General features: G+C 36.8%; 1 protein-coding gene across 2 annotated transcripts in view; it reads right to left on the bottom strand.

Moving 5' to 3' along the window:
• The window catches only part of ARFGEF1 (ADP ribosylation factor guanine nucleotide exchange factor 1), a 123,670-nt gene that overhangs the window by 71,080 nt on the left and 32,993 nt on the right, over window positions 1–19,597 (bottom strand). For both annotated transcript variants that reach the window (XR_009246092.1, XM_058668712.1), the window contains exons 2-7: window positions 14,719–14,749; window positions 13,970–14,126; window positions 12,573–12,719; window positions 10,249–10,428; window positions 4,021–4,297; window positions 148–258 (exon numbers count right to left, since the gene is read on the bottom strand). Coding sequence is in view for 1 of the 2 variants with exons in the window: in XM_058668712.1 (XP_058524695.1) it covers window positions 148–258; window positions 4,021–4,297; window positions 10,249–10,428; window positions 12,573–12,719; window positions 13,970–14,126; window positions 14,719–14,749 (903 nt within the window). In the remaining variant the exon portion in view is untranslated. The remainder of the gene's footprint in view (window positions 1–147; window positions 259–4,020; window positions 4,298–10,248; window positions 10,429–12,572; window positions 12,720–13,969; window positions 14,127–14,718; window positions 14,750–19,597) is intronic.

The raw sequence follows: 19,597 nt of genomic DNA on the forward strand, positions 1-19,597 counted from the left end.
TAACCTCTGGACCCTGAGAAATCTCCTGGTGGGTATTACCAAAATGAGAAAGAGCTTCACCTTTTTGTTGTACACCTTAGCAAGACTGTCTCTATGATCAGATGGTATCTCATAAAGAATAAACTGCTTTTGAGTAAAGTACACTACCTCCGACAATGACGTTCACCATTTCTTCTACAATGCTCTGTACAATGTCTTGTGGCTTTTCCTCACAGTCCTGGTTTTCTCCATCATATAATATATCATTTTTAGATAGTGCTTTAGAAGAAAAAAATTAAAGAGAACATTACTTTAGTTTTTAGAGACTTTCATTAAACATTTATGATGAAACTTCTTTAGAAAACAAGATACATGAAATTAGGAGCAAATACATGTCAAAAAAAAAAGTAAAAACTTAAAACCAAACAGACCCAAATTTAAATATTTTCCAATTAGAACATTTGATTTGACAAGCTATTATTCAACTGAATTTTCTGGACTGTTTCCTTAAATATCTAGAAGGTTTTGTGAATGTTTCACAAAATTTCTACTATTTATTCATACTTAGTACACTACATCTCTATCACTACATTAAATAATAATTTAATAATAATTATTAATACATTAAAATTTAAAGCTTGTTTTGATGATGTAGGCTTATTAGCAACAATAAAAATCAATAATGTACTCTAATATGGTAAAGTCCTTAGAGCAGACACAGGGTTTGGCTGCCATCAGCGCTTTCCAGCCCTCCTTTATTATTTCTTCCATATCATTTTCAATGTAAACTAAAAAAGAATTTATTTCTCAATTAAATAAATTTTTAAAAACGGGGTAGGAGGGCAGGTGCTTGATGCAGTAGCTTAAGTCACTACTTCTGGGATGCCCACATCATTTATCAAATGGCGTGGTTCAAGTTCCAGCTATCTGCTTCTGATCCAGGTTCCCACTAATGCAGACCCCAGGAGGCAGCAGATGACGGCACAAGCACTTGAATTCCTGCCATCCTTGTAGGAATCAGGGACTGAGTTATGGGCTTCTGCGCTCAGGCTAGACCACCTCTGACCACTGATGGCATTTAGAGTGGCCTAACAGATAAAGGATCTCTTGTCTTTCAAATAAATGACAGTGCTCATATATTGAAATATCAATTGAAAAAAAATTATCAATCTCAAAGAGAAAGAACAGATTACTGCCAATCAGAACTCCTGAACAAAACGTAAGAAACTAATAAAACTTGAGGCCAACATTATGGCACAGCATGGTAAGTTGCTGCCTGCAATGTGGCAATCTAATACTGGAATGCCTGTTGAATTCCAAATGACCCACTTCTGATTCAGCTTCCTGCTCATGTACCTGGCCAACCAGCAGCAGAATTCAGCCCAAATGCTTGGAATCCTGCCAACAATGTGAGACCAGGATAAAGTATCACACTCCTGGCTTTGCTCCTAATGTTTGCCATTTGGGGAGTGAACCAGTAAATGGAAGACCTCTTTCTGTCACTCCCTCTCTACCCTATCAAACCAATAAAATAAACCTTTTTTCAAAAAAAAATTGAGGAAACAACATTCCAAATAATGTGTGTAGATTACTGTCCAGAACAACTGGTCTGCCACTGGACTTTCTGAAATACTGAAGATATCTCAAGGCGGTTCAAGTAGTACTTCAAGATGCTTTGAGAGCTGAGCCCTTGTCCTTTGCTTCATTCTCCTACATCACTGCTGTCTTTACCTCTTACCCCTTCCACTGCTCTGTCCATGACTTATCATACTGTCTTCCAGACATCAGCCTTACAATCTCATGGCTCTTAAACCACCATCTATTGCATTATGAATGACATAAAAGAATGCCTTATAAACAAATATGTTAAATCAGTAACCATATTTTATAAAACAGTCAAATAGAAATAGCCCTTAAATTCCATGGAATAAAACCATAAATGGCAGCTATTTTTCATACTATTCTTAAGCTTTATATTTCTATGCTCCAATTGACAAAAACTGCCCACAGTCTGAAAATTGAGAATTGCAATGTAACTAAATATATAGTCACTACCAACAAGCATACAAAATAACTAGTGAAGAGTAAATTCTCATGTAAATTATATAATAGAAAACATTAGGGTCACAATGGCTAATGTTTACTACACAGAGGAAATGCTTAAACTATTACGTCCAGTCACAAGGTAAGTGATAGTTATATGCTCTAGGACACACGTGAATAGTAGCTCTCAAGCACAATTTTCATTCATCTCAGTGACTGGAAGAAAAAATCTTTAGAGTCAAAATAATCATATCAATGTCAAAGAGAACTATGGCTTAGTTGAAATCATGTTTTCTATAAAGCACCTACAGGTGCTTCCCACACATTAGATATTCCCACTCCTTGGGACCCATTCCAAATTGTTCTCTTTGTTTGGAGATTCCCAAATTTTCTAACTAGTCCATCCCCATCAAACAAAATTTGACTGACACATTATCATGTTCTTCTCTATGAAAAGACTACCTAATTCCCCTTAGCTGAATTACCTTGTTTATCCTTATATTATAAACACCTCATTTATGTTCACATGACTCTCCAGGCATGGTAAGAACTTAGGAAAAGGCTGTTAATAAATGTAAAAATTCTAGCATTCTGCCTAAGACATAGAATGCTCAATGTTTATGAAATGCATAGATGAATAAATGGAATAGAGTTCTAGGTTTAATATTAGAGATTAGCTCTTTGAGTTAGCCCTTTTATTAGCTCACAACAAAAAGTACGAGAAACTGTGGGAAGGATATACCAGGTAAATAAAAATTATTGAAGCAATATGGATTCACTATCAGCTTCAGTACTGTGAATGCTCAGTTTATTAAAGTAATTAAACCATTTCAAAATGACTAATAAAGTATTATTTGAAAAATTAAAATGAGAGCTGGTATTTGAAGGGTCAGGGTGTCAGTTAAGACACTTGCATCTTCAAATGGGGTGTTTTCTTCCTGCTAATGCACAATCTAAGAGGCACCACACCCTGACTCAACAACTTGGGTCCCTGTCACCCTCACAGGAAGATGAGAACTGAGTTCCTAGCTTCCAGTTTCAGGATTGATTCCAGCTGCTGCAAGTATGTGGGGACTGAATCACAAGATGAGCACATGCTTGTATTTTCTAGCTTGCAAACGAATTAAATTTTTTTTCAAGTAAAATGGTCTCCAATCATCCTACCATTAAGTTATGGAAAAGATACGATTTAAAGGAAAAAAGCAAGAACTGAAACTATATCCTAGAAGCCTTTGTCAAAGTAAAGTAACACAGATGTAGGCTAAAGCCCTAACAATCCTAGTTCTCAACAAGCACATGAAATAAGCAATATGTCAACCTAAGACGGAACAAAACAGCCAAACTATTTCTCAGAGACGCTAAAAGCTGAAAAGAACACTTGGGGAAAAGTGATGATGTAATTATTTTTATACTGAAAGCTGTAAAGTAAATGTAACTTAATTTTGAGTTTTTTCCTATAAATTTAGAAAAACATGAAAATTCACCTGAATTTTATTAATTCCATAATAAAGATACAAAATTAAGGAGTTTTTTTGGCTTTGTTTTTCAGTTGAGTACTCAAAAGATTTACAATTTCAGCACTTCAAAATGAAAATTTTCTAAACTGGTAATGATTTCCTAACATTTCAGTCATATTCCAGAAAATTTTGCTGCATAAAAAGATCCCTTATTTGCTATGAAAACAAAGAAGGAAACTAAAGTCCCTATGCAATATACTAACAGACATTTGTGACTCTAAGAAACATGTATCTGTTCTAAAATAGTCCATAAATTATGCCAATCATGAGATGCTAATAAGTGCATAGTATGAATACAAGCTTTGTGCGCTAAAGTCAAATTAATTTTACCATCTTAGATGGAAAAAAAGTCCATAGTCATTAGAATGTGCTTGATATCAATTAAGTCTTACTATCCTTCCCACATTTCTTCCACAAAATTTCACATTCCTACAAACTTCCCTTAACACACACATCTTCTACCCCCTGTCAGGATGATTACTTTCAGCTGCAGTTGCTTGATCAGCTTCAGTCTGCTCATTTTCTGCACTGGAAATATCTGATCCATTTTCAGGCTCTGTGTCATCCTGAAGACTTTTATCCACATCATTTGCATTAGGGTCAAGGTCCCCTTCATGTTCTTGGGATATATGATCAACAGTCTGAGGTGGTAAGTATCTAAGTTGAGGTGATTCTGGCTCATGATGGCTTAGTGGAGATTGCAACAGATGATGATGTTGCCGATGCCTTTCTTTTTCCATTTGTTTGGCTTCCTGCAACTGGTGAGAAACAGATTATTAGTGATGGCCAATCCTGGTGTCTGACCAAGTGTCCATCCAGAGCCCTGAAGACAAGGGGTAACACACCGAAATACAGGCTCAGTTTTCACTCCACCTTCACTGGCTGCGCAGCTGCCAAGAACAAAGGCATGTCTCCTGCTACCTGGCCAACAAATGCAGTACTGCCTTACAAATGGACTGCTTCTCTGAGATACCCACAAATGTATTTGGCAAGAAGCTCCAAGAACAAACTGAGGAGCGGCTATCCTTCTACGAGACTGGCGAGATTCCACTCAAGAATCTGGATGTCATGAAGAAAGCCCTGGTTCAGGTGGAGGAGGTGGCCAGAGATCACAAGCTGGAGAAGCAGAAGCAGCGTCTGTTGGACCTGGTGTCTCTGGAGACCAGCAGCAGCACTCCAGAGGAATTCGTGGAAGGAGATAGGTGATAGATAAGAGGACTTGCTCAAGAGCCCAGAGAGCTGGTTGTAGCACATACCTGTTCCCTGGGCAAGTGGGCTCAGTCCTTGGCTACCTCCCAGGAGTCCTCAACTGTGGAAGGGGCATGAAAAACCCAAAAAGAAGAAAAAGCAAAAAGCCCCAGGAGGTTCCTCAGAACGGAATGGAAGAACTGGCTGTTTCTTTCTCCAAACCCAAGAAAAGGCGACCTTTTTCCAAGGAGGAGTTGGTTAATAGTGACCCAGATGAGATAGGGGGCAGCACATGCTCTCCCAAGAGGAAGAAATCCTCGGCCCAGGAAGAGAAGAACGATGTGAAGGACGCAGGCAGCGGGAAGGTGTCCAGGAAAAAGTGCAAGTTCTCTTCCAAGGAGGAGCCTGACAGCAGTGACCCTGAAGAGGCTGCTGGCAGCAAGGGCAGCGCCAATAAAAGGAAAAGATTCCACAAGGCCTCCCAGAAAGCAACCCCAAGGCAACCCTTCCAGACCTGTGCCTGTACCCGAATAAAAACAAATTGTCATACACACACACACAGAGGAAAAAAAAAAAGAAGAAAAACAGATTATTAGCAATATAAGTTGCTTAAAAATTGGAGGGATAGTATTACACCAATTAGTATTCCTTTATATAAGGTGCCTCTTTGTCTTAGGCTTGGGAATACTAGTCTATTAACAACAACAAATGTCCCATTTAATTTCTTTCTTTTCTGATTATTAAGACATATTTATTATTTAGCACGATACAGTTTTGTAGGTATGAGGGTTCCTCCCTGTTTTCACCCAAATTATCACAGTAGTATAGTCCCTTAGTAACAGTTACAAGGTTAACTTTCTGTAATATATAAATGTATCATGACATTGTAGGTACAGGCAGAGGTAAAAAAAAAAAATCTAGTATCATACTGTATATTTACATGTCTCAATGGGAGTCCTACTTTCATTCAGAAGGAGAGATGTGTCGTAGCTGGAAAATGGCACATAAGAACAGAGATGGAAGACTTACTATAAACCTGTTTCATCACAGTGGTGCTTAATGAAGTGAATTTGTTACATAAATGAAACAAAAACATTTTTAAAAGCCTCAGTAATTACTAGATTGTTGGCAATCTGGATTTATCTAAATTAAAGTTCTACTGAAGAAGGGAAAAACTAGATGGAGTTATAAAGCAGACATATATATATATTATGTAGACACTATATATATGTATAGACATATTATATATATATATATATATTTTTTTTTTTCAGTTTGGCTTACACTTTCACAAAGTCTAAAAGGTATGTGCAAAGACCAGAATAATGGTTACCTATAAAGGACAAGATAGAAAATGACCAAATGGGAAAACAAGAGAGGAAAATTTAGTGTATGTATTAGCATGCTGTTACATTACCTTGTCAGTATCTTTTAATTTAAAAAATAATTTTTAAAAAAGCAATGAAAGCTTAAAATACTCTATGCAGTCATTAAGTACGAAAAAATTGTATCTACGAATGTTCAAATTTTGTTTAGTACATCTATATTATATATGAGTATGTAATACTATTTATAAAACCAGTTGACTGAGAAGATGCTAAGAAATATTAACAACCAAGATCACAGAGTTTTATTTCTTAGCACGTTTTTAGCTCTTTATACATCTCTTTTAGTCCGCATAACCCAATAGGAATGATTCTCACAGACTTAATTTCCACTTAAATATTCCATAGTGCCAAATATGAACAATACATTCTTCCAGTAATATTTCAAGTTACAGGAAATACCAGAAGCAATTTTTTTAAAAAACCTAAATTAAAAATTTTTTTAACATCCACAATATAAGACAAGCTTCAGAATATACATGGTGCAAAGTCCTTATTACGCAGATAAGGAAAATGACAGGTACAATCAGCAGCACAGCCAGAACCAGCATTTTCAGACCAAAACTTCAGTCCTTTATGGAAAGCCAATTTGCAAATTAACAGTGAGTTATCTTTGACTTGCAATCATTCCCAATCTAACTTCAACCAATATGTACCATGGTTTACCAGAACAAAAACATGTTTTGGAATAACAGACAAGCATGGCAATAAATTCCAACCTTTTCCTGCTAACTCCAGAGTTGCAGAAACTCTTTAGAAACATCCTCAAAAAGCAAGAAAATGTTATTCTATAAAAATACTTTTAAATATTCTCTATATACTTCTATACTTTATGGAATGGGATTTTTCAACACAGTACTAGTAACATTTCTGATCAAGTATTTTTTCCTTGAGAGTAATGGGAGGTTGTCATGTATTCAGCACCAGTCCTAGCATCATGTCATAATGTGGGCAGCAGCCTTTCCCATCTCAGTCATGATGATAAAAAAATTACTCAAGTGTAATTCATAGCAAAACCATCTACAGTTAAAAATTGTTGAAGGAAGCTTTACCATTGTTTCCTTTGAAATATCAGGAGTGAATTAAAAAAAGAGCAAAATTTTCTTGTTTGAGATTTTATCTGAGCGTGGGGAGAGTAAGATTGTCTATCAGTAATAAACAATTTAGATGAGCAGCTTATAAGAGCATCAGCAGGTGGGAAGTCAATCATTTGTTCTTCTCCCGTTTTCTCTTTTTTTCCCCACTTTCCATAACTGTCCCAACACACAACTCAGTATCTTCCATGACATGAAATATCCATAATCTCTACAATGATTTGGTTATATATTTATTAGTATGATTAATCTGCCTATGGTTCATATTTGCCCACCTTGCTCCATGACTTCTAAGATCGCTGAAGATAGTGGTCAAGTCCGTTTTGCTCAACACTATGTTAAGTAAGGGTTAGCATAATGGTAGGACCATAAAAGAAATTTAATAAGATACTGTGGAACAAATCTAGTGATTAAAACTTACTTTCCTGATATTAGAAAAATTAGTGATAAAATTAGTTTCATTTATTTCCTCAAAAAAGCAGCAAAACTACTGCTTGAGGCTGCAAAACACTATGAATGACCTAATATCAACACAGAATAGCCAAACAGACTATGATATCTCCTGGAGTGCTAAACATTTGTGAAAAGAAATGAAAAGTATCTCTGGGGGCCAACATGAAATGTGCTTTCTAGGACACACTGCTCAGTGAAAATAGCAAAGAATAAAAGAGTATCTAAATTACATAATCAGCCTTTAGGGTGAACACCAACACAGTGATGTTTACCTCTTGATTTTTACTCCCTAGCATAACCTCCTCCTTTCCCCTACCCCCTAAAAAACACAAGAGTAGCAGAGATGATCTGTGTGATCACTTCTCATTAGAAGGTAAACACTTGCATTATCCACCATACAGAAAGTTGGCTTTCATGTCCTAATCAGTCCTGTGAAACTCATGGGCAAGAATTCAATCTTCAGACCAAGAGACAGCAAAGCACTGAACAGCTCCAAAGGGTATTTCTACTGTGACGTCTTGGATGGAACCCGTTTCTTTTAGATTCCAAACCCACAGAAATTGTGAGAGATAACAATATTGTTTTAAGTAGCCAAAATTTGGAGCAATTTGTTAAGCAATGATAGATAATACTGTATGCTACCTTTCTTGTAAGAAAGTAGGCAATAGATGAAACTCTACATGAGTCTGCTCATTTGCTCTAAAGAAACACATAAAGGGTAAACTTGAACTAAAGTGACTAGCTACATCCAAGAGGTAGAAAAAATCTAGGTATGGGGTGATAAGAATTAAAAGCAATGGCAGGGCCTGGCGGCGTGGCCTAGTGGCTAAAGTCCTCGCCTTGAACGCCCCGGGATCCCATATGGGCACCAGTTCTAATCCCGGCAGCTCCACTTCCCATCCAGCTCCCTGCTTGTGGCCTGGGAAAGCAGTCGAGGACAGCCCAAGGCTTTGGGACCCTGCACCCGCGTGAGAGACCTAGAGGAGGTTCCAGGTTCCTGGCTTTGGATTGGCGCGCACCGGCCCATTGCGGCTCACTTGGGGAGTGAAACATAGGATGGAAGATCTTCCTCTCTGTCTCTCCTCCTCTCTGTATATCCAGCTATCCAATAATAATAATAAATCTTTAAAAAAAAAAATAAAAAAAATAAAAGCAATGGCAGTTCTCTAGGTATAAACCTATCCTATAGCTCGCTTAAACCAGAGTAAATTTTAAACAACAAAGTGATTAAAACAAACAATAATGTGAGGAGCACCCAAAATGAAAAGCAGACAGTAACAAATAAACCTAAATGCACCACAAAAGAATACCATTATCCGATTTAAGAATACATGGAATATATTAAAGGACTACCTTAATCTACTTGGGAAAACAACAGTGTGAATGCTTAATACAGAGCTAAAGACAAAATTTCTAATCTACTTAAATTTGCCATTGACAATGGCATACATTAGCAATTCTAAAACTAATGCATATTAACAGTATTATTTAATATATCATAGGCCAGATCTTTTTACTATTGAGGAAAAAAAAGTTAACATGTAAGTAAAGGGAAAAGCTGAAATGAAACTTGTACCATTTCACTGAAATTGGAAATCATTTTAAACACATGGATTTTAAGGTATGCAGCTAGAGACAAGTGAGGAGATATGGTGAGGCAGAGGTCAGTAACAGACATCTACTTTGGGCCCTGAGTGCCTAGAAGCAGTTATATTCCAGTACTATACACAAATCAAGCACTCAAATTTTGGTTTCTACATATCATTCTCCAATCAAAGCAGTCAAAGTTCCTTGCTGAAGTGGTTGATTCAAGGACTGAGGCAGGGAAGATTCAAAATGAATCTGAAACACCTTGGAGCTTGTTTGAAAGAGACAAAGCCAAAGCTGGAGTAATCTAGCAAACAAATGATAGCAGTAACAGATTAAAACCCACAGAACTAACTATCAGTGGGTGGAGGCTGCTATAATTAAATAAATTGGGAAGACAACAAGATTAGCAACAGTATGTACTGTGCTAATTCTCTAATGGTGATTTTAGCTGTTTTCTTCCTATTATATTTACTGGTACTCTTCCTTTCTTTACTCAAGGCTTAAAAACTAATTTTATACCAAAATAGACAAAACTGGGTACTTACATTTTTTTTATCATACTCTACTAGGTTTGTGTAATAAAAATGTCCAATTCATAAACACTCCTGTGAGGAAGACTGCAATGAGTGTATTTCTTCTTTTTATTATTATTATTATATTTTGGACAATCTTTACATAGTTAATTACAGTAAAAAGGTTCAAGGGCTACAGGGAAGTGGGTAAGACTATTATTTCCATATTGTTTCTTTCATGTATCTCAGGTAAAGGGGGTTATTGAGGGAATGAGTGTATTTCACATCCTATTTATGAACAAAAACATATTTTGTCCTAGATCAGTACACCTTAAAACAAAATATAACATAGTAAATCTCCAGTAAACAGAACGATAATTGAAAAAAAAAAATCTTCCCTGCATGTACAAAGACTTCACTGTAATTTGCTTTCTATGTTTGATGCCCATCGTGTTCTATGGAATATCTAGGTTTTTCCAATACTTACTGCTTGGTTTTCCATGCGTGCAAAGATAACATTTAGCATCTGAGTTAGAGTAGCTTTGGCTGTTGTCTGATTGATGAGATTTTTGCTTGCTAGATAGATATTGTAACATGTTCTCACAGCCTGCAGAACAGTTCCTTCATGAATTTCTATGTGTTGCGATGTTACCGCAGTAAGTAAAGCCTAAAACACAAACAAGCAAAAAAACAAAGTTAAACAATTTTCTGCACCTAGAATTTCGGCAAAAATATTTACTTCTACCATAGAAGTAAAACTTCCAGCAACAATTCCCATTTTCAGACAGTGTATGTAGTACTATCTATTCCTGCCTTGGGTTATATCATCAACTCTAAGAACTTTTGATGTTTTACAGCAGTTTCTAAATACTCTTCCTAGTCCTAGAATACTAGAAAAATCATCCATCTAAAATCCGTTTCAACCTGATTCCACTTTACTAAAAATATTATTGCGTTTATTAAAAATGTGTAGCTTTAACACTGTCACAGTAAACAGATACACCTCATATACCTGATGAAATGCTGTCAACTCTAGAGGATAAACACCATGTCTTTTCTACTTCCAGTTTTTTTAGATATTTTCTATTGACGGAACTCAGTGAAAGGACTTTTGTCACTGCCAAAAACTAGAACAAAGCATGCGAAACACCTCTAAGGTAAATTTTTTCCTAAAGTAAAACAGATTTTAGGATTTCTCAAGTGCACTTTTTCTCCTACTTAGGTTGTACAATGCTATGAAGAGTGAAACTTAGGGCCCAGTGTGGTAGCCTAGCAGCTAAAGTCCTCTCCTTGCATGCGCCAGGATCCCATATGGGTGCCAGTTCCATATCCTGGCAGCCCCACTTCCCATCCAGCTCCCTGCCTGCCGCCCGGGAAAGCAACTGAGGATGGCCCAAAGCCTTGGGACCCTGCACCTGCGTGGGAGACCTGGAGGAGGTTCCTGGCTCCTGGCTTCAGATTGGCTCAGCTCTGGCCATTGCAGCTGCTTGGGGAGTGAAGCAATGGACAGAAGACCTTTGTCTCTCCTCCTTTCGGTATATTGGAATTTCAAAAAAAAAAAAAAAAGCTCTTTAAGAAAAAAAAATGAACCTTAATGATTATAACCAGTTTAAACTATGGAAACTATGACAGACAGACAACTGGATATGTTTCTTAGAATAAAGATATTACTACAGAACATGGGAAATAAATAGTTATGAAACTAAAACACTCAGAAGGAGCTATATTCATACATGAAGGAATACTTTCTACATGTAAATGATATCTAATCTACCATGCAACACCATTACTCATTAACAATAATATTAACAACTGACATTTTTAAAAAACTGGAACCACGACGAGCTTTTCTCTCAAGGAGTTCAACCATTTGAACCGAAAACCATTGGCGGAGCAGGTTCAGTAGCTGGGTAGGTACAAAGGAATCATGAAAACTGGGAGGTAAATGATAATCAATGGATTGAGTGGACAAGCCATGAGAAGCTTAACAATGCAGAGGAAACCACAGGGGCTGCCCTCAAACTTGAAGGTCAGAGTATGCACCAAAAAAACCGTGTCAGACATAGAAAACTCTGATGGCTAACTGGGACTTTAAAAAGAACAGATTCAGAAATATTACCTTTTGGAATGAACTCCTGGCATTCAACAAACAAAATGCTCTGATTAGATGACTTCTAGCTGTACTATATCTCCCTTTTTATCTTTTCATATTCTTATCTTGACATTAGCCACAAATACGGAATAATCTACAAGTACATTTTCCATTCCTTTTCTTGTTCCCATTGAAAAAGTTGATTGTGCATCTTAAGGCTAACCAAAATGTTTGTTCAAGCACATACAGACCTAAGAATTTCAGAAATTAATTACAGGGAGATAGAGGACCCAATCAGCAAATCTCAGTAGTGGAGAACTCACCCCTATCTGCCAAAAAAGCAGCCAAATTTCTCACTAAGGACCCTCCAACTAGTTTCCAATAATCAACAGGGCTCCTCAAAACCTCTTTGACAACCTTCCTTATCTTTCCTTTTTCCTTTAAAAGGCTTGCTGATTTGCAAACTGGGAAAAGCATATTTGGGGACTAGTGTGCACTCTTTTCCCTGAATGGCCAAGCGGAAATATATGCTGCCTTGCAGCAATTCTGGTCTCTAGCTATTGCTCATTCAGCATCAAGCAGCTTGGATCCAATTCCAATCAGTAACATTGTAACAGTTGCAATGCACATACAATGACATTTCCCAACATGAGTCCAAAAGTCTTCTGATTGGCAAACTACAGGTGATAAATAATAAATTCACTTATATAATTAATTACCTTTATTATCTGCAACTGAACGCCTTCATCTGTCTGAGGACCTTGGAAGCAGCCACAAATAGTTTCAATAATCCTATCAATTAATTTTTTGCCAGGGGTTGTGCTATCTGGAGCATTGCCAGTCAAGTGTCCATAAGCAATAAGTTTCTGAAATGGAAAAAGAAAACAGAGATCCTAATTAAACCAACACACACACACACATATATATATACACACACACACAGACACACATTATACATGTGTCTATGTATATACAAGCGAATTAGGCAGAAATCACATGCAACTGAATACAGTTTCTTTTTTATAAAACATAAAGAACTGAAACAAAATGGTATACTATCTTTATCTGCAGAAAATTAGATGGGGCCAGCACTGAGGTGAAGTAAATAAAGCCACAGTCTGGGGTGCCAGCATTCTCTATGGGCGCTGGTTCAAATCTTGCCTGCTCTACTTTCAATCCAGCTCCCTGTTGGTGTGCCTAGCAAGGCAGCAGAGGAGGCCCAGCTCCTTGGGCTGCTGGGTTTGGACTGGCCCAGTTCCAGCTGTTGTTCCATTTGGGGAGTGAACCAACAGGTGGAAGGTCTACTTTGCTCTCCATAACTGTGTTTCAAACAAACAACTCTTTTTTAAAAAAGCTTCATTAGTTGTAAACAAGTAAAATTATTTGTACTTGTAATAAAAACACAAAAAAACAGAACAATGACTCCAACAAAACCACAAGAAAATATACTGAGAAAGCCAATGCTTGAGAACTTGTCTCTGCTGAGTTAGAATTGCTCACTGTTTTTAATTTCAACATGGTTTCACTGCTTTTGTGAAAAATATCTTAAGACCTTTAAATGATCCTAAATCTCTTTTCAGATTAGACTGAGAATACACAGAAAACCTACTTTCCAAACACTGACTACAGTAAGTCACAGATTTGCTCATTTGTCATTGCTCATCATAGCCTGGAAGGTTTGATGCTGTAATTCTAATTTTCCAGGGAAAAGAAGATCACAAACCAAATGAACAAGTTACTGTCTTAAAATTAAGCTTAAAGATGAATCACAGGGTATGTTCCTAGCTACTGAACTGTTCCTTGAATACGCAGGATTATCAAATGCTGAAATACCTGGAGGTTTGTCTAACAAATATTCAAGAGAACTCTGAGTGTGTGTATTGTGTGTGTGCTTGTGAATGTGTTGAAGAGTTTAGAAATTTTTGTGGCAAAAATGAATGACATACATATACAAAGTCCAGCAATGTAGCAGATGTCATTATCAATCTGATGCATCACTGTCTACAGGTTGTTACCATATAAAAAAGGACATCCAAGGCTTTCACAGAAATATGAATAATCAATTTTGAGCGTTTAGAAATCAAGAAATTTTTAGGTGACATAATTTCACACCTACCTGCAAACAATCTAAAGATGTACTGACTATGCGGGGACATTTGGACTGGCATGCCAACTCAAAGGGTAAGAAGTACTTGTCTGCTTCAATAAAATTTGCCTTTGATTTCACTGGTGGAAGGGTGCTTGATCCAGCTTTTGCTTCTCCATAAGGAGGACTAAATGGAAACGAAGAGTATGATTAGAACATTACATTTAGTGTATCAATAATAAACTCATACACAAGCCTCAAATTTCAAACATAAAAGAAACTTTGCTAAACTAGGAAACCAAGGCCCAGAGAAATGAAGTAATCTGTTATAAGGTCAAAACACTAGTGGCTAAAGAAGTGATTAAACACAAGATACTAGTTTTCTTCTTCCAAAAATCTTGGTGTTGCTATTACAGAAATATTCTATTGTTACTTAACAAATTTTGTATCATTTGCCTTAAAAAGCCTTGTCTTTAAAGCAAACTGCATTTCTGAAATGCTTTATACTGTTATCAAAGCTAATACCACCAAAGAGAACTTTTCTAAACATGAATTTAAATCATGAAAGCATTATCTGATGACATTTCAAAAATATGTACTTAGCTATAAGATTCTCTTTAAAACTATATATTTCTTTAAAATTATTTTAAAAAGTTGATTTTACTAAAAATCGCATCCAGAAAATTCGTCCCACTAAAAGAGATGACTGATTATCTTAGCCAAGATTGAAAAAAATCTGCAAATTATTTTTACTAAATAAATTTAAAAATTCTACAAACCTCTGTTTTTCAGTTTCAGCTTTTATTTCCTCTGAGGGATGGGAAGGGAGGAAAGAACCAAACATTAGAAAATTTCACTACAAGGATATCATTAATTTATCTGATTATAGGTTTTATAAACATCTTTATAATTTCTATAAAAGAATAGCAATTCAAAAGAAAATTAGGCACTAAAGTTCTGTTTCATAGAAATGTATTAGTTCACAAAATAATAAAATTACAAAACTGTATGCAGAATGTCTTATGCCCAAAAGTACGGGTGAAATTTTAGATTACTAACTCCCAAAAAATTTTCCTTTCTCAAAGCATTTTTCTATGAAATAACCTTCCATCACCCATAGGCACTAATATTAAGCACAAAATACTACATACAATATACTGAAGTCACAAAATAAAGCAACATTTTGGATAAGGGAGAAAAAAAGTCAACCCCTTAATGCACCACTCTTAGACCTGTCACAGGGAGCTTTCAAGAGTAGAACCAGAATATCTTAAAGACAGTTTACATGTGTTGATGTTTACAACCATACAATTTTTATACAATTTTGCTATTTATAACTATACAAGCCACTATCAAATACACATGTTGAATCTAATGGAAAATGTTCCCATTTGCTATTTTTACCATAATAAAGTGGGATAAACGAGAAGTATTGCACCTGTAGTAACAGACTCTTATATCTAAGTGATAGATTGAGGAAAGGACCCTGATTAACTTACTAAACCTCCTTGAAATCTGGACAAAAAGCATTCATGTAAATCACACATCAGACAGTTATACTTCATATGTACTTACTTTACATGGAGTACTGCTTCTACATATTCTATATTTAAGCCTCGCCAAAACCCCATTCAGATGCAAACTGACATACCCTCAGAAATTGAGGCAGAGAGGTATAATAACTTGTCCCAGGGCTACATGACTTGGATGTATATGGTTTATCGTATTTTACTGGGATCCAATACAAGGTAACCTAAGTCCACATCCTGACTCATTACCCACTGTACTACAAATGAGTAGCAGTATCTAAGAACACTTGCATAAAGTGAAAAATGTATTAAATTTGGGAATTTAAATATTAACATACATTTCATAATTTTTAAAAGGTTTACTTAATTCTTATTTGACAGGTAAATTTACAGACAGGAGAGACAGAGAGAGAGGAGGTGTTCCATTTGCTGGTTTACTCCCTAAATGATCACAATGGTCAGAGCTGAGTGGATCCAAAGCTGGCAGCCAGAGGGCTTTCTGGGTCTCCTATGCGTATGCAGGTTGCCAAGGACTTGGGCCATCCGCCGCTCTCCCAGGCCACATGCAGGAAGCTGGGTGAAGAGCAGCCTGGACACGAACAAAGGCCCATATAGGATGCTGGAACTACAAGGTGGAAGATTAGCTTGCTGAGCCACGGTGAAAACCTCTACATAAATACTTAGATAATTATTAAGATGGTAGAATAGGGTGAGGACAGGTTTAAAATGGATCCTTCTCAAGGAATGATAACATTATAGCCCACAAAACAAGCCTCAGAAAATTTTTTAAAAAATCAAAACCATCCCATGCAGCTTCTCAGACCATCGTGGAATGAAACTGGAGACCAAAAAGTAAAAAAAAAAAAAAGAAACCCAGAAGATACACAAATACTTCGAAACTAAAAAATGTGCTTCTAAATTAACAAGGGGTGACAGAAGAATCAAGGAGGAAATTTTTAAAATTGCTTGTAAGAAATGATGACATCAACACAATACATCAAAAATTATGGGACACAATCAAGGCAGCAGTAAGAGGAAAGTTTATTTCAATCAATACTTAGGTCAAGAAATTAGAAAAGCACCAACTAAATCGGCTAATCACACGTCTGAAGAAGTTAGAAAAACAACAGTAAAACAATCAAGATTAACAGAAAAAAATAAAATAATCAAAATATGGCAGGAAATAAGCCAGAAAGCAAAAGAACAATATGTAAGATGGATCAAAGAGCTGTTCTTTGAGAAAATCAACAAAATAGATCCCCCATTACCCAACTAATAGAAAAAAAAAGACATGAATCAATAGAATCAGAGATGAAAAAGGAAATACGATACCTCAGACACACAGAATCAGAACTATTAAAAGCAACTACATGCCACCAAATCAGAAGACCCAAATAAATGAATAGATATTTGGACACATACAATTTACTAAAATTGAATCATGAGGCAATGAATAATCTAAATAGACCTATAATAAAGACACACTGAATCACCAATTAAACCCCTCTCAACAAAGAAAAACCCCAGACAACATCGCTTCACTGCTGAATTCCACGACATTTCAAGAAGAATTTATTTCAATTCTCCCCAAGCTATTCAAAACAACAGAAAGGGAAGTAATTCTTCCAAACTCGTTACAAAGCCAGTGTCATCTTATTACTGAAGCCAGACAGACAACGGAGAAAGACAGTTACAGACTAATATCCCCAATGATGCAAAATCCTCAACAACATACTAGCCAACAGAATCCAAACAACAAATCAGACAGATCATTCACCTGACTCAAGTGGGATTTATCCCTGGCATGTAGGGCATGCAGGGATGGTTAACATGAGCAAATCAATAAACTATATCACATCAACAAATTAAAAATAAAAACCATTTGATTATCTCAATAGATGCAAAGAAAGCATTCACTAAAACCCAACAGTACTTCATACTAAAAACCTTAAGCAAGACATGCATAGAAGAAACTTTCTACAATTAACGCAATATAAAAAAAAAAAAATTCCAGCATCATACTGAATGGAGAAAGAATAGAAGCTTTTCCACTAAGATCTGGAACTAGGTAAGGATGTCCACTTTCACCACTGCTATTCAACATAACATTGGAAGTCCTCGCTAGAGCTATTACGCAAGAAAAAGAAATTCAAGGAAATAAAATAGGAATTAAAGAAATTAAAGGAATTAAAATCACAAACAAGGAATTACAATTATCTTAACAAACTAATCCTCTACCTGCTGGAGTCAGCATCCCACATGGGTACTGGTTTGTGTCCAGCATGCTTCACTTCCCATCCAGCTCCCTGCTTATGACCTGGGAAGGCAGGGGAAGATGACCAAATGCCTTGGGACCTGCACCTGCTTGGGAGACCTAAAAAAAGCTCCTGGTTCCTGGTTTTGGATCAGCTCAGCTCAAGCCACTGCATCTATTTAGCGAGTGAACTAGCAGATGGAAATTCTTTCTCCCTGTCTCTTCTCTCTGTGAATCTACTTTTCCAAAAAATAAATGTAAAAAAACCTTAAAAAAAAAAAAACACAAAAGACCAAACACAAAAGAAACAAAAACATTACCATTTATTGAGTACTTTCCACATACTGTAAAGTGACTTTGCCAAACCACGTTACTATAAACTTTATGTTAAACTTAACTACTATGTGTCAGATACTTGATGTTCCATATCTCAGTTTCATTTCCTGTGGAGCAAAGCCCTTTCTACTTTACTAGTGACAGGAATGGAAGGGGGCTAGTGTAAAAATACTTCAAGCAATATCAGAGTTGTTTCTCAATGAGTTAAACTGCTGCTTGTGATGCCAGCAACCTTTTCAGAGCACTGGTTCCAGTCCCATCTGCTCTACTGCTGATCTAGCTTCTTCTAATATGACTGAGAAAATCAATGGAAAACAGACTGCCCAAGTACTTGGACCATTACTTATGTGGGAACTACACTGTTCCTGGCTTTGGCCTGTCCCAAACATGCCTGATGCAACATTTCAGGAAATGAGCAAGCAGATGGAAACCTCTTCCTGTTTCTTCCTGTCACTTACACTTTACAAAGAAATCATTAAAAAAATACTTAAACTACTACATAATAAATATGTGCAATGCTGGGTAGGCATTTAGCCTAGCAGTTAGGGTGCTCATTACTGGAATACCCACAATAAGGTTCCAGTTCCACTTCCTCAAATTCCTGCTAATTCACACCTGGAAGGCAGCAAGTGACGAATCCAGTAGTTGGGTCACTGTCAGCAATACAACTGACCTAGACTGACTTCTTATCTCCTGATTTTGTCCTGGCCAAGTTCCACCTGGTGTGGGTATGTGGGAAGTGAACCTGGAATGGGAACTCTGTACCCCAAAAGGAATCAATCAATCAAACAATAAACAAATAAAAATAAATCGCTGCCTATAAAGTGATAAAAATAAGACAACTGAGTCTTACCTACCACACCTGCAACATCCATTGTTGTAGCAGTATGACTTTTTTTTTTTAGTTTTTTATTTTATTGTATTGTTGTTGACAACCTTTACATAGTTAATTGCGGTTTAAAAAAAAGGTTCAGGGGGTATAGGGAAGTGGGTAATACTATTATGTCCATATTGTTTCCATCATGTATCTGAGGTAAAGGGGGATATTGAGGGAGAAGCCCCACCCGGTTTCCCACACACCCCAAATCCCGGATGTGGGGCATGCTCTGAGATATTTGCTCAAGTGGTTTTAATAGTTCTCCAGTTATGAATCGCTGCCAGTTTCGCTCGATGAGGTCGTCCACTGATTGATATGGTCCATCATAAAGTCTCCGTTTGCCCCATATTTCGCTGCCAACATATAGCTGAGATGAATGATTGACCTGTTCTGTCTTCCGTCTTTTCTTGGTTAGAGTTCTGAGTCCAGCAGTTCGATTGGGGAGATCTCCAAAGAAACCTTGAGGTATTTCCAGACCAGATTCTTGTACGTTCTAGCAAGCACAGGGCCTGGCACAGTCCATCACCCCGATCAGCTGGTGGTTTCAATTGCTGTGTTGGTTCTGTTTTCAGTCCCGAGTTGCACTGGAACCAATGGGTGTTGCAGTCCAGTCTGGTTCTGCCCAGCACATACTTCGGCCCTTGCATCAACCAGTGAGAGCT

The sequence above is a fragment of the Ochotona princeps genome, chromosome 9, assembly GCF_030435755.1.
Source record: "Ochotona princeps isolate mOchPri1 chromosome 9, mOchPri1.hap1, whole genome shotgun sequence".
Lineage (NCBI taxonomy): Eukaryota > Metazoa > Chordata > Mammalia > Lagomorpha > Ochotonidae > Ochotona > Ochotona princeps.